The sequence below is a fragment of the Fukomys damarensis genome, unplaced genomic scaffold (genome assembly GCF_012274545.1).
Source record: "Fukomys damarensis isolate Sample0158 unplaced genomic scaffold, DMR_v1.0_HiC HiC_scaffold_15, whole genome shotgun sequence".
Lineage (NCBI taxonomy): Eukaryota > Metazoa > Chordata > Mammalia > Rodentia > Bathyergidae > Fukomys > Fukomys damarensis.
In genome coordinates this window covers 45,374,787-45,391,672 of record NW_022900927.1, presented here as the reverse complement: position 1 = coordinate 45,391,672, position 16,886 = coordinate 45,374,787, and the positions used below count along the sequence as shown (strand labels likewise).

General features: G+C 32.4%; 1 protein-coding gene across 3 annotated transcripts in view; it reads right to left on the bottom strand.

Annotated features, from left to right (window-relative positions):
• Positions 1-16,886, bottom strand: part of Mettl25 (methyltransferase like 25) — a 101,898-nt gene that overhangs the window by 81,197 nt on the left and 3,815 nt on the right. For all 3 annotated transcript variants that reach the window (XR_777498.3, XM_010610139.3, XM_010610126.3), the window contains exons 2-5: positions 11,917-12,081; positions 8,774-8,880; positions 4,014-4,610; positions 255-402 (exon numbers count right to left, since the gene is read on the bottom strand). Coding sequence is in view for 2 of the 3 variants with exons in the window: in XM_010610139.3 (XP_010608441.1) it covers positions 255-402; positions 4,014-4,610; positions 8,774-8,880; positions 11,917-12,081 (1,017 nt within the window). In the remaining variant the exon portion in view is untranslated. The remainder of the gene's footprint in view (positions 1-254; positions 403-4,013; positions 4,611-8,773; positions 8,881-11,916; positions 12,082-16,886) is intronic.

Below are 16,886 nucleotides of genomic sequence, written 5' to 3'. Positions count from 1 at the left end.
AAAAAAAAAAAAAAAAAAAAAAAGAAATTTCAAATATTTGCAAACTGATCAGCACTCATTAAAACCATTTTTGGCCAAAAAAAGTACAATAAAACACATAAAAGGATGCTGCATCAAATTTCCATTAATTGTAGCATAAGACTTACAAGAAAATGATGGTATCTCTACATTTCATTTTAAACCATGATAATGAACAAGAAAGAAGAACCATTTTTCAGATAAATAAAAGTGATGACAAATGGAGAAGTCTGTACCTTTATTCTCCTCTTCAAACTCTTCAGATAAGAGGTGGTAGCAACAACCCACACTGCACACTCCCTTGATTTCAGACTTAGAAGTAAATATTCTCAGAGTATTTGGAGCAAGATCACCACAAGTATGTAGACCCACCATTAAACAATCCTTTAAAGACAAGATCAAATATAAATTTTGGCCATTAAAAGGAAGGCTGAAAAAGAGTTCAGGCAAAGATTTAAAATATTCGTTCAAATTCATTTTCATATTCATATTCATTTGAAAGTTTTATAATTATCAAATTCTACCTAGAAAATTTATTTTCAGGATAAATATTATTTCATTTTATTTTCATAATAATTGTTTCCTTTTTAAGTAAAATGGTTGTGATCTCATTATAACTTTTGCGTTTTTTTCAGTGCTTTTGGTTATGTATTATTTGTATTTTCTCTGATCTTTTGCAACTGACATTTGCTTAACAGCTAGACAAAGTAATTCAAAGACTGAATTAGGCAAATGTGGCATGCATTACTAAGAAACCTGTAATATGAAATGCATTTATATCAGACTTGTACCAGTCATTTTTTTTTTTTTTTCTGGTACTGGCAATTGAACTCAGGACCTCCTGCTTGCAAGGCAGGCACAGTGCCACTGAGCTAAATCCCTGTTCCCATACCAGTCAATTTTTATTGATTAAACTTTTTCAGAGCCTGAAATTTAAAAAACCTTAAAAACGAGCTGGGGATTTAGCTCAGTGGTTTTGTCACCTGCCTCAAAAGCACAAGGTCCTGAGCTCGATCCCTGGTAACAAAACATAAAAAAAACAAAGAACCTTAAAAGCACTGCTCTTAAAAACAAATACAAGTTGTGCAAAGTGAGCATTTCTACTATAATATCAAAAAGTTTACTTATTCACTATATCAAATATGGCAATATGAAATTCAACATTTGTGTTCTAAATTTTATAACATGAACTTAAAAATTTTCCTATGAAATATTTCCTTTACTCATTCCAAACCTAATTTAAATGTATACCAACAAATACATAATGTACTAATATTTAAAAAGTTCAATTTAATATAATACCCGCCTTTGACATAACTCAAACATTTAATGAAGGAGCAAAAATAATTTTAATTCAGGAAATATATTTTGTATTAGAACATACTATTACCATTTTGAAGAAAGAGTTCTGGAGAACTTTTTTAACCTCTCAATTTTCAAAAAACATGTTGAGCCCAGATAATTCAAAGGTTATAATATTAGTGAAGATCTGCAACCTATATATACAAATGTTAATATTTAATTCAATTTTTTAAAAATTAAGTTAAAAATTTTAAAAATAAAATATTTTTAAAAAACCAGGCCAGGTGTGGTGGCACATGCCTGTAATCTCAGCACGCAGGAGGCTGAGGCAGGACAATTACTGTGAGTTTGAGGCCAGCTTGGGCTACAAAGTGAACTCAAGGCCAGCCTGAACCCCATAGTGAAACCCTGTCTCAAAAAGACAAAAACAAAAAAAATCACGTCTCTCTTATGTTATCTAAAGAAATACTCATCTAGCAGTTTAATCCCTTTATACTAACAATTAATTTTAAATGTATAAAATATTGATACATGTGTTAAATAGCTGTCATCAACTAATTATAACTAAACCTAAATACATAAATTATATTATAATCACTAATAGCAGTCTTGGAAATTAGTTAGGGTTTAAATTCCAGTTCAGTTACAAATGCAATTTGGCAAATCTGTTTTAACTATCCAGTGCCTTAGTTTTCTTTTCTGCAGAGTGGCAATGATGACATCTCATTTTAGTGCACTGTGGCAAGACTAGTAAATTAATTTCCATAAATGACTTATCATCTGTCATACAACAAAATTTGGTAGATGTTTCCTGTTTTTTCCATCACTATTATTTACAAGTTCAAAGTAACAGAAGTTTAATTTGTGACTCAAGTGTATTTTTATAACTATTCAGAAATACATATATTCCATTTAAATATTATTTTAAAATATTTTACTAAAAGTCTTATTTTGACTTATGTTATCCGAACATAAAATAGGACTAAAATCTAAAGTTTCTAAGTAAAACAGTTGTGTCCACAGGTTGCTTTGACCTAATGGAATGCTCAGTTAATAGAATACTCAGTTACATCAGCCACTCTTCTCTTAAAGCACAGTTCTTGGGGTTCTTTGGAACCACTTTGTGTTTCCTGATGATAACAGCTAGGTTTTAGGTGCTACAATTTTATAATTTTTTTAAAATTAAGACATGAAAAGTTTATTGTCAATTAAGAGGCTAAGAGGTAAAAAAAATTCTCTCTGTAAGCTTGAGTTCTCCCTAAAGATAATGCACAAAGATTTAATCTTTTTTTTTTATTTTTAATTTTTTGGCATGAAGCATTGAAAACAGGACCTCATGCTTGTCTGGCAGGCGCTATGCCGCTGAGCTAAATCTCTGGCCCTATTCTCATCTTTAAATGTACTCATCAAAGTTCATAATATTAGCAAACAGCAGGTAGGAGTCAAAGATGTATAAACATTATATTAAGAGTAAAAATTTATTATTTGGAGGAGGGAGAGGGACACTGGGAAATAATAGTGAATTTTGGTTATTAAACTGCTGACTCACCACTGTAGGACTAAAAAAACATTATTCAACCTTGTCTTAAATTAGATCATTCTTGTGTTTACTTATAGTTCTGATCATATACTTCAATAAGATTTTTAAAAACTTAAAAAGTAATAACATGCACTAAAATTTTATATTTTCAAAAATTAGGCTAAATTCAAATAATTTGTTTAAGCCTTAGAGAAAGAATAACCTAATTACTATTTTTATATATAAGAACAACAATTCATGAAAATTAACTAATTTCCTTTAGTGATTTCCAAAATTATTGGAGGCAAGAAAAATTACCCACTTATAAAATGTCAAAATACTGGCCAGTTACTAAACAAGGATTTAAATTTATAAAGAACTCTTGTATCTTGCTTACTCATTTCTCGGGGTAAGAGTTTCTTAAAAATTTAACATGGTAGAATGTACAACTCCAAAAACTGCTTTGTTTTGAAAAGGAGGTAAGACAAATGATGTCTAGAAACTTCTCTATAACCTTTTAACAAATGACTTTGCCTTTAAGATGTTTTCTTTCATTTACATAATTTGACAAACTTGAAATTCAGAAACTTCCAAACTTAAAGAAAACCTAGAAATTACTCATGCTAAAGGAAATTACATATTTCCATTCCAAATGCATATTTGATCACAATATGTAACAAACACAATTTTGTACTAAGTACCTCTTTGCTGTAAATATATGTTATCACACAAAAAAATGATAAATATTGGAGGTGATATGTATGCCAACCGCCTCCACTGGCTCCTCATAAAATGTATACATGTGCAAAAACATCATGATGTCCCCTATAAAGATGTATAATTATGTGTCAGTTAAAAACATAGCATACTTAAGATTTTTCTTGAATTGCAATTTTAATAATCTGTATACTGGGGTAGACAATTTAGCTTACCAACGAACTTTTTGCCAATTCTTCTACATGATTTAAGAGAACTGAAGGATGTAGTTAGTACTCTATGGAAATACATTTTTGTTAAATTTTTGACAGATGTAGGTGTAATGAAATTATGCTTCCTATTTTAATTACTTGGTCTTTTAGATTACTGCTAGTATTAGTATGTTAAGTCATCTATCAAACTGAATTATATGTTTATAGCATTTTGTATAAAATTCAAGGAATCAAGGTGAAATCACCTCCAGATCTTTAATAATGTCACGTAGGTCTGAATCAGCAGTGATAAAAGAAGTTAATGGTGAATATACATTTGATTCACTTGACTGTGATGGCATTTTTCTTCTCCCTTTATTTGCTTCAGACATTTCTCTGTTGGATATATGTGATGATGAAATAGGCTTTATGGCATCGATAGGCAAAAAGTCTATGAGCGAAAAGGCATTTAAAAAACACAAATTTTCTTCTTCATATGACTGAGTATGTAGGTTTTCCATTTGTATTCTAATATCAGAAATTACAGAGCCTGAAAAATCTGGCAAAAAATCTGAGGTAGACATCTTTTCTTGCTTTGCAGGACTGTTATATACTTGCTCAGTATCTGCTTTATATTTCGTTTCATTTTGCATTTTTCTTTCTTTTGTCATTTTTAATGCCAGTCCATTGACATCTACTTTTGACTTAGTATGGTAGAGTTTCCAATGTTTCTTTAGTTTCCGGTTCCTCTCCTGAGCCCCATGAGTATTGGTATTTGAGGAATCAATTCCATAAACAGTTAAGCCATACTTCAAGGACAAAAAGGAACTTAGGTAGCCTTTACCAGAACCCAAGTCAATTACCTGAAGTAAGAAAAACAGAATGACAGGATTTTAGTCAAGTGGTAATAGAAAGCATATATACATACACATATATATTTTAAAGCAAGTGAACAAATAAATACAATTTACATAACCTGCAATACTTGTTATTTTTCTATTAAAAAACAACCACTCCGGATATTTTTACTCAACATCTCCTGGCAATTCAGTGTACTAAATCAAGAACAAGAATAAAATACCTAAAAACTGGAAAGGAAGAAGTAAAACTATCTTTTTCATACAACTGTGTGCAAAGAAAATCATGGTGATTATATTTAAAAAGTTACCAGAAATAGTAAATAGATTTATCAATTTCTTGGAGTAAAAAGTCAACAGAAATTAAAAATGAGCCATGAGAACATATACAATATAGTATCAATAAACAATCTGAAAGAAAATTTTACAACAATTGAACTGAAATGGTTAATTTCTTAAGAAAATTAAGTTTAAATGCATAAAAACAAAGGCTACTGTGAAATAAAGTTATACCATAACAGAAAAAATGATCCATCTTATTCAGGATAAAACTGTAAGTCATCTCAAAGGCATCTAAGAATCTAGAACTTCATAATTTGTATTATCTTACCTCAACCTCAGTTCCTGTTATCTTCATCCTGCTCGTTCTACTGGAATCAATCTGGCTTCCTTGCTGTTTAAAGAACTATTCCCACTCCAGTGCCACTGAATATGTACCACCCACTGGAAAAGTTCTGCATTAACTCCTCTTTCCCCCTTTCATTTCATTCCTCTTTAAAATATACAACAAAATACAATATTTTTATTGTCTATCTCTCCTGATTAGAATATAAATGCCATGAAGGCAGAAGTATTTTTATTTATTCACCTTTGCAGGCTTAGTAACTAACAGTACCTCTGATATGTGGTAAAGCTAAGAAAATATTGTGTAAATGAATGAATCAATCAGGCAGGTAAGTATAAGTGGATGAATGTATTTTAGAAGTAAAAATTAAAAAGCTCTGGAAATGTATGTGAGAAGTCAGTATGGTCAGTAGAAAGTAGTATGGCTAAAGCAGAAATTAACTTTTTTTCCTTCTTTTTAAATTTACTTTTCTATGGTCAGTGGTTTTTTTTGTTGTTGTTGTTTTGTTTTTTTTCTTTTTTTTGAGACAGGGTCTCACTATGTAGTTGAGACTGACCCAGAACTCACTAGGTAGCCCAGGCTGGTCTCGAACTCACAGCGACCCTCCTGCCTCAGTCTCCCAAGTGCTGGAATTACAGGTGTGTACCACCATGCCCGGCTCTATGGTCAGTGCTAAGATTAAGTGTTTCATAATTTGAGTCTCCATCTCTGAAATCTATACTTATTAAATCTCAATTTAAAATATATAATTACTAAACATATAACTAAATAGAAAAAAATCAAATGATATTGCTAATTAAGTGATCTTACCAAAAAATGTTTCATTTGTCAAGGACACTCTAAAATGTACTGATTTGGGCCTTATCAGAAATCATAAATTTTTGGTTGTCTTATTTACCATTGCTATGAAAATCATTCTCTTAAAGCAGGCTTAACATGAAGCATTAAGCCATTTCAAAAATATTTTCTGTGCACTTTAAAAATAAAAATAAATTTATCATATTAAAATTATCCAGTATTACATAGTATTTCATACAAATAAAGAACAAAGGTAGTATACATGTACAGTGTGAAGCACAAAATAATATGCTTCATTTTATTTTGGGTTATGCCACATGCAAATGTTTCAACAAGACTTAACTGTAAATGATATAACAGATGGTGAGAGAAACATGGGAAGGAAGGTAAAACAGAAAAAAAGAAAAAACAGCCCTATGAAAGGTGCATTATTTAGCAAGATACCACTATGGGGCAACTTGGGTTTAATCCCATTGGGAAAATTCTGAGACCCAGGATAAAACACATACTTAAGAATCATCCCACCTGAAATACTGCGTCCACTATTCAATAAAAGAAAACATGCAAGGATGAAATGCAGGCATTGTTGGGTAGAAACCAGGCCAGCACATCAAGAAATAGGAAGACCTGAGAGCATATGGATCAGGAACCCTACAGCATCTGCCAACTTCCATTCCAAAACCCAGAGTATTATTATTTCCACTACATATAACTATATTTTCTTTCTATATCCTATCTCCCTGCTTCCTTTACCAAAGTGACAACTATTCTCAAATTATTACTGGACTTCGATTCTAGTCTTTCTGCATATATTTTTGTATTGAAAACATACTATTATTTTGCTTAATAGCATTTAAAAAATAGTAGTATAAAACATATAGTTTTCTGTAACTTGCTTATTTTCCTATTCAGCTTTATTTCTAATATTCATTCATGTGACACATACAGTAACAGCTTATCTTTTACTGGCATATGATGTTCCTGTATGTAAGCACATCACAGATTATTCAATCCTCTATGGATAAACATTTAGTTTGTTATTAGTTTTTAGCTATTAGGAACATTCTTGTACATGTTTTCCAATGTGTGTGAGCAAAGTTTCTCTGGGTGAGGGTATATTTCTAAAGTTAAATTGATGAGTTATAGGATATGCAATTGGTCAGACTTATTGTGGTAAACTGTTTATTGAAGTGGTTACCTCATGTCTAGTCAGCAGTGTTTAAGAATGCCCTTGCAAGCAAACCTGATAAGATTTGGGGAGATAATGGAAACACCATATATCCTGATTGTAGAGTTTACATGAGCATACCTACATGTTTAAAAAATCAAACTGCACAATTAACATGGGTGCATTTATATCTCAATAAAGTTGGGTATGAAAAAATTTTGCACATTGGCTAGAATGTGATTAACACAATAGTATCTGAAGAGGGAATAAATCTTACACAGTGATATTGTTACATATGTAATGGAAAGAAAAGTCTATAAAATTAAGCCCACAGGAACTCTAACTGAACTTCTTTTCACAGAGAATACATTATGCTTTTTGCCACTTCTATATATAAACCCTGCTTTGCTTTGTAGCTCCAAATTAAATGGTTAAAGTTTTGCCTTGTTTTCGACAAAGAATGTGAGTCCAGTTCATTGGGATTCTGTTTTTCTGCTTTATTCAGATTACATTTGCCCCAAAGGGTGGAGATTTATTCCATTCTCCTGCTCTGCACCTAAATACCTACCCTATATGAACAGTCTTCGCCTGACTTACCGAAATGCCATTTACCTGAATTTTCTCTCTTCGGGGCTTTGTTTTCTCTAGTGGACCTGCTGTTATTAACTGATGCTGTAAATGTCTAACCTTGCTATGCTCCTTTTGATGCTAACTGAACTACCCATTTCCTCTTCAGCAGTCCATTCTTATCGTTACCACCCTTAGTGGATACCAGTAGACACTGAAGGCATATTTAGAAACAGCACTTGGCCCCTGGATTCAGATGATGTATCAGAGGGGAGAGACCTAGGGAAAGGGTGTACCTTTCCACTGTCAAGGTAAGTCGATTACTGATACTGATAGGTATTGCTTAGGTCTGGCACACTGAAGAAAAGGTGGAGAACACTTCCATTAGATCCTGTCCTTAGCCCCTAACCCAGAGGTCCAGGTTGCTAGCCCAAGCTAAAATAGCTTTCTAATTTTCAAATTCATGAGTCTTGTGTAAATCCATGGGAAAAACTGTAATACTTAATAAAAATTAAAGGAGGAAAAGTCCTCTATTACCTCCACAGAGCTTTCTGGAGGGATAAAACAAATACTATTTTCAGATATCATGAAAGAACTTAAATTCTAAAAATATAACCCCTTTATTTTAATAAGGAAAATGTCCCAGACCACAGCTTGGCAATTCAGATTCTGAGAACACCTAGCAGCAAACAATTTTGGAGAAAGTGACTCATCATAATTCTGCCTCAAGATGGAGTTTCAACTTATCGAAGTGCATTACCCTTAACTTGTATCCATTCAGAAAACTGAAATTTGTGGCAAAACATTAACAGTTATATCCTGTTTTTACTATAAATGCTTTATAATTATAGCATCCCAGGAAATGAGAACATATATTGGAATATCTGGTATTTAAATGATGCTATTATATAGGACATTTTAAAGACTACATAATAATAGCAAAAAAAGAATTAATAATATAAAAAAGGGGCAATATTTTTAACACTTAAAAACATAGGGAAATATACTTACTTGTTTTATTCCATAGTAATCAGCAATACTGAAAATTAGGTCTGACATTGCCTGAACTTCATGAGATTTTTTCATATTCATAAACTCATTTGGCTTCAGATTTTCACCTGAATGGAAAAAAAGCAAAAACAAAAACAAAATTACTCCTATTAAAGTCTAACTTTATTAAAGTTATATAGCAATTTATCAGTTAATGATCATTTTAAAAAATCAGTTAAGGTTCATGTCTTTTAAATTAAGTCTGAAAATAATATAGACTATTGTGTCTCAGTGAAAGATCTGTTAGTTCAGATGCTCTGAATCAAATTTAAATTAATAAGATCCAAAGATTTACTAAAAATGTTCTTCGACATAACAAACAAATAATTATAAATAAAAAGACTGTTAAGTTGCGCTACAAGAGAAACTTTCTCATCAAAAGACAATTTTAACAGAGTAAGAGGCAACCCACAACGTGGAAAAAGGTATTTCCAATACATATGGCTACAAAAATAAAACAAACACTTATAAATCAGTAAGAAAGAGATAACAAACAGGAAAACAGGCAAAACTCTGAACATTTCACAACCTGTACTGTCCAATACAGTAGCTACCAAACGTGATTATTTCAATTTACAGTAAAAATAACTCAAACAAAATTTCAAAGGAAGTTTCTGAGCTGCCCCAGTCACACCTGCAGTGCTCAATAGTCACACATGACTAGTTTCTGCTGTACTGAGAGGCACATGTACAAAATTTCTATCACTGAAAAATATTCTACAGAACAGCACTTTAGAGTGCATGGTACATATGTCACATTGTAAAGCATATTAAAATGGCCAGAGCACGTGACAAGGTAGTCAAGACTATCAGACGTACAAGAGTTGGGCAATTTGGCAAAATCATACACACGGCTGGTATGGTCATCACAGCATGACTGAGTTCACATATGAAATGCCCTGCTGTTGTTTTAACCTAGGATGCTGCACTGCACAGCAATGAGAACCTTGTCAACAAGTTTCTTCCGGGGATAAGTGGTTATTACTTAGGGTTTTGTAGACAGCAACAAGCACCTTCTTAGTAACATACCAAGGGTATTTTAGGACATGTTCTTTGTTCGAGAAGTTGAGATTTCACAAGAGAAACAATCTCATTCTACTGTCAAACAAATAAGCAAACAAATAAGATGATGTATTCCAGGATGAGGAATATACTCCTTCCACCCTCACCTATGACTAGCATGCACAGCTACTTACCTAAATCAACTCTATTTTACACTGGGCATACAAGAGAATCCGTCCAACCCTCACCTGGTAATATCACTGTTTATTTCAGCCAAGGATACACTCTTATTTACCTTGATGTTCAAACTGTAATCCATACACTTTATAAATCTTTAGGAAAGGGCCAGGAGTACTAACTATCCTTGATGTAGACAGAGGTCTACTCAGTCAATGCTAGTTAACAACGGGTGGGATAAATTCTTACTGCTTTAGGTGACAAAGGACTATAGCCTCTACAGCAGGGCTGCTGGCAAAGTTATTTGGAGCCAAGAACTATGATTTATCAAACAGCTCCTTGCCTTGCTCCAGGAGAAATACTGTGAAATAATTTTGCTTTAAAAATTTAGAGACAAAAGAAAAATAAAAACAAAATTAAAGAACTAGACTCAAAGGGGGAAAGTCCTTTTCACAGTGGGAATTCCAGTGGATCCAATTTTACTAAGTGATTGCTATCACTAACAATAGGACAAAATGATATGTGCCTTCTAGTGTGATACAGAAAAAAGAATTACTTAAATCAAAATGCATAACTTAAATGTTAATCAGGGGAAAGAAACAAATCTGACCTATATGCATTAATGTATTAGTGTCAGGAAAGAAAATGAAGGGCTGAGGCACTACTCCATATTGAAGAGATTAAACATTACGACTAAATGTCATGCATAAGCTTGGACAGACTCCTATACTATGGAAAAATGGCTATAAAATACTTTTTGCAACTTAAGAGACATGAATATAGGTTACTTATTAGATAATATTATTTTAGCAGTATTAAATTCCAGAACGGGCAAATGGGCTGGGGAATATGTAGGAAAATGTCCTTGTCCTTGGGAGATAAATGCTAAAATACATGAGGGCAAAGTGTTAAAGGATTCAGATAAAGCATGTGTGACTGTATATGTAAAAAAGCTACAACAAATGTGACAAAATTTTAACAAATGGTGAATGGAAGAAAAATATATGGAGTTCATTGTACTACCCTGACAATATTCTGTAGGTTTTTTTTTTTAGTACCGAGGATTGAACTTGGGACCTTGCACTTGCAAGGCAGGTGGTGAAACCACTGAGCTTAATCCCCAGCCCACTGTAGTTTTTAACCTTTTCAAAATAAAAAGGTGAGGAAATGAGGAGCGAATGAGATAACCTAGTAAAGAGCTCCATGGACAATAAAGATCTTAGGGTCATTATTTTATTATAAACATAACAATTATCATTAGAATATTACTATTAAAGCAGTTTTTACCTCACTATGGAGGACTAAATTTTGTTTTTAAAACCAGTCTTCTGATCTCAATCTTTTTTGTTTTTTTTTTGTTTTGTTTTGATACTGGGGATCCAACTCAGGACCTTGCGCTTGCAAGGCAGGCAGCGGCACCACTGAGCTAAATCTGCAGCCCTGATCTCAATCTTTTAATGGGGTGCATAGTCTCTTTACAATTTATGTAATTATTCATATAGAAGAATTTTAATCTATTTCACTTTTTGTGTTCTAATCTGTGCCTTCCATACTTTTTGACACTCATGTTTCTTCCCTATATTCCCCCCAAAACCATATTCTCTTTTCTCAGCCTTTTCCCAAAGAATTAGCCACAGAAAACATCAGCCTATCAGAACAAAATAAATGCAAGGATTTGGGGATTTGAATTAGCCATCTGTAGTCTTGTTTGAGGGGAAGCAACTACCTGAGGTAAAGACAGGCGGAGGTCAAAGTGGGAAAAAATGCAGAAATCTATAAATTGTTTTGTTCAATATAAGAGAAAACCTACTCTTCTAAGTACAAGCTAATTTATCAAGGTCTATAAGGTCTTATACATATATAAATAGTATACCGCTTCAAAGTATGTAAAAGGCATATAAACTTAGAGACACAAATAAACATACCAGTTCTCTGTTTTTTATTTCCTTGAAGAGCTTTAAGCAACTGTTCTAAAGGAGTACAGATTCCCAAGTGTTGGACAGAATAGTGTTTTGCAGCCAGAGCAAAGGCTTCGACATTCACTAGCCTCTGAGAAGTTTCACAAAATATTTTGGAAAAATCAGTAATACCTACAAAGTCAGGATAGAAAAAGAAAATTAGCAATAATGAAATAGTTGACAGTCAATCTGTATGAAAATTTAATAAACAACTTTTATGGCAAATTATATATTTTCATTTTTGTGTGAATTGTGGCAATATCTCAAAATAATTCTGTTTATATGTTACTTAAACTATTATCTATTTGTAGCACCCAGTTTTATCTATGATATATTTAAGTGTCAAACTAAAATTTGGCCTTTTTTGTTCAAAAAGCTTTCCCCTGAAATTTAAAAATCTGAACAGTAATATAGTTAATAAACTTTTAAACTGTCCTTTCTGACTTACAACTGTTCATTTTAAAGAAGTCAGTCCTTGCAATATTGTTACCTTTTATTCTCACTGCCTATGAAGCAACAATAACAATCTCAGTGGTACAAATGTTACTGAAAGACAGTTCCTCATCTGGACCACTGATACCTGTGTGTAGGGTGTACACGTGTTCCCAGCACTGTCAGTGTAACAGCTCTAAAGCTAATCAGTTTACAATTGAGTGAAGCAGAACATTTTCCTGTGGTCAATTTTAAACCAGACATTCTATATAAATTTAGTATAATAACTGTTGATAGTTTCTAAACTGCTCACAAATTTAGAAGAGTACACATGGTAAACTGAACTGTTCACAAACACTCATGCTTTTCTCTGTATGAGAAAGGTATATAAGTAACCTATTAGACTCAGGTGTGGCTACATCTTGGCTAGATTAACTACACCACTTTTAAGCAGAAGTTCAAAGTATTATTAGAAATGTTCCTAGCTTTGTAGCCTATGTGAAGACAGAACCTACCACAATGTAAGTCTGAATGATCAGAACAAAGATAAAAGTATTGTCTGGCTACAATGGAAATGGAATAACAAGAAAACTTCATTGTCAGCAGTCACTGAATATTTCGGCTTATTATTACTACATAACTCTATTGTGATGGAACACATAGTTCACTGATATTTGCTCAATCTAATAATTTATTTATACAGGTTAAGAAAGTCATTCCAATCTGGAGTAGGTCAAAGAGACTCTGGATAGAGAGGTCCAAATAAGCACATGTGCTGAAAATTAATTTGTAAAAACTAAAAATAACAAAAACATCAAGTAGTTAACTAAGCTATATGAAATATTCATCTTTCAAAAAGATGGTGCAGTCTAGGGAACAACTTTGGTTTTACAAAAAATAATTACTGTATGCCATGAAGTCTTCTGTAGGATTGCTAATCTTCACAGTTAGTTATGAAATTATAAAAAATCCACTTATGCAGAAAAAATGATGCTATCTGACAAAATCAGAAAGTAAGATAACTGATGACTGCCTACAGAATTTTAAGTAAAAGTTACATTTTTAAGCTTCACCTTTGTAAGACAAGTACCTCAAATTGTTGGTGGTAATGTGTACCAAAGTCACTGATAAGAAAAAATTCAGATGCATAATTTCAATTTTTTGAATCAACTAAATATAAAGCAGGATTATAAAAATTACTACAGTGAATTTAAGATATATTTTATGTATTATATAAAGTTTGTTGGACAGTTTACAAACTGAATTTATTTACACAGCCAAAAGTAATAAAATCCACATCAAAATATTTAGGCATGATACAGTGGGGAAAACTCAGTCAACTATTAAGTGAGACTCTGGTTTAAGAGCAGTCTCAACATCCCCAGGTTCCCACGTGGCAATTTCTGAGTGTGATAGAATAAGAGTATTAAATCTTAACGTGCAGAGGGACCTTTATAATAGTCACTTATTGGACAATGTTGCCAACAGAAAGAAATGTGATGTTTCTGTTGGAAAGTAAAGGTTCAAATCAACTTAAGTATCCATCTGAAAGTACTTTTAAAAATTCCAATCCAACCTGAATTAAATGATAATTTGCTTTTCATTATAGGCCCACCATTAATTTTAGAAATTTGTACACCTAAATTATAATACTATCTTTTCAACAATTCTTGACTTTTAAAAAAGGAAAATCTAATTCAGCCCAATAGTCTGTCATTAGGGCTAACAACAGTTACTTAATGATCTCCATGATGAATAAAGTATTTTTGAATTATGGAAATACAGCTGTTATATTTTTTGTTTGTTTTTCAAGTGATTCAGCCTGTAAGTGACATGATTTGGTTATATTTTTAAAGATCTGGAGAGAAACAGACGTATTGATGGTCTTGTCTTCTATCTCTGAAACAATAATTGAGGAAGTTTTGGGGCTACAGCAACAGTGTTGAAGTCCTCACAGTATGTCCCTGAGTGCTTGTATACTCAGTTTGAGATTGACAGCTAGTAAAACAGAAACCACAGTGTTACTTAAACTTAGTTAACTCTTAGATTTTTTTTTTCCCCAAAGCACAAGGAAAACTTTGTTTTAAAAATCAGCTGCCCACTGTACCTGAGCATTGTTTTTTATTATTTTGCCCACATCGCCCTCTAGTGGATGTTGCTGCTTTTACAGTCTTACTTTTTTGTGCAACCTATACCACTATTTCACACATTTCTTATAGGTATAAGACAGTTTTATAAGACAAGTTAATTAGACAAGAAGAAAGGAAGTTATTTTCTTTTTACATTAGAGACCAATGTACAAGGAAAAACAGACAAGTCACATATACATGTTATATTATGAAAAATCTCAAGGCAACCAGATGTATAACAAAATTTCAAAGCTAGAAACAAAAACAATGAATGAACATGTGATATTTAGGATTAATAAAAATAAAATTAAAAAATAAATGTTATTCGATTGTCTTTAATGATTTATCTTAGTTGAATGTCACACAACACTTTAAGGAAGATGAGACTCGTCAGGGCTCCAAACTCAATATTACTGCAGACATTCACAGCAAATATACCAGGCACTGCGCTAAACATTTAGCCTTTCATGTGACATTCTTATAAGCTAGTTAATCGCTCCCTGTGGCTCTTCATAACCACTTTCTTTGCTTAACAACTTCCCTTCCCATCAAAAATGATCTTAAAGTTTCCAAAGTTTAAAAATCTTTACATATAAAATAATCTCTGAAAAAGGAATAAAATATTTTATTTTAAAATAAAATAATAGAAGATTTTACTGTGGTATCTATTTGTAGGAAAGAGGCAATACCCTTGTTTTAATCCAGTTGAAAACAAGTACTCTGAGCACAGCATGAATGGATGAATGACCGCATGCATGAATGACAGCGACACTCCAGTACACTTACTATTGCAGCATCACCAACTACACAAGGAGAAACGAGTTCTCCTAAGACTCTGTGGTGGCTGTAATCACCTGAGGCCACGAGGACTTCAATAGCACCACTGAGCCTGTTAGAGAAGCATAAAATCTCATTTCAGCCCAAAGTTTTACAATCTCAGGTTAAGACAAGGTGATTTAGAACATTAGAATGTAATATAAGATAAAATGCAGTTGTGTACTAATTTCTGAGATGTAACTGTGTTACAAGGGTTAGGGGTAGCTGTTAATGTCACATAACCTATCATCCAGAATTTCAAGAAGAAAACAACATTTCTCTTTGAACCCTAACCTTCAGAAGGACCTAAAGATATTTTCTTAACTTCTACAAGAATATTATATAGATGCTTTCAATTCAAAAGGTTCAAAAGTGAACTGAGCTTTCTTATGTTTCCCAAATCTTTCCCTCTCCTGTCTTTTAAAAAAAATATTTGTATTCACTGTCAAAGTTAAATATCTTACTTCCATGTAATATTTCTTGTGTTCTCAGTCCTCAAGTCCAGGCATCCATCATCCTGATACACAAATCTTTCAACTGGAAACCCTGTTGTGCAGTCAAAGCTGTGGTTCAAACCTATTGAGTTTGAGCAGTGCTACTGCAATGGTTTCAGAGGTGACATTTTCCCTAATGATAAACACCCCCACCCCACCTCCTACCTCCCTACCCCACTCCCATCCCCCATACCCACACACCGGCAGCACTCAGTAGCTGTTGGGTGAACTGAACACATTTTCCAAAATGGGAATTTTTCTTCCAGGAAAATATAATCAAACATTTTAAGGTTTTGGCTTCTATTACAATAGTTGGGTTTTGGCTACCATCTTGATCATGTTTAATAGAGTTTAACCAAAGTTTAAAATCTGTCTTGCCAATGAAATAAATTTTTATCAATGCTTGAGTTTATCCATCGTCCTATAATCTACCCAGCGAGAAAGGAATAATACTGTTGCTTTAAAAAAATTTAATTTATATCACTTAACTGTATGCTAGGAAACTTTCTGCCTAAGCTCTTTCAGTTTAATTTATAGTTGCGTATGAAATGAAAAAAATATGTTATTTAAGCATGCAAACTATGCTTTTGGAATGAGTAAGGAAGTGACATGTTGTCTTTATTGTATTAATATTAACATCACATTGGATATGTAAGTATATTTAGCCATGACAAAAGTATTCTCATATTTAACTACATTATTTATAAAAATAAAATCAAATTTTAAAATGCAAAAATTTAACATAGTATTTAAACTCTAAAAGACTTTTTATAGCTTAATTTGAAGGGAAAAATATTCATAGAAACAGAAATTTAGAAATTCATTTGCTAAATAAAAAATAAGTCAGGTAAAACAAATTAATTGAGAGTGCCTACTATGTAAAATAGCTGTCATGGAAGATGAATTCAATTCCCACCAAAAGGACATAAAAAGTTTTAAAAACACATGTAGAAGAATAAAATAAATGAAGAACAGCTTGAATTGTGGGGGAAAGGGAACAGAGTTTTATTAGGGAAAAATTTAAAAATTAACTCAAAGCAATTCAACAACTAAGATACATGCACTT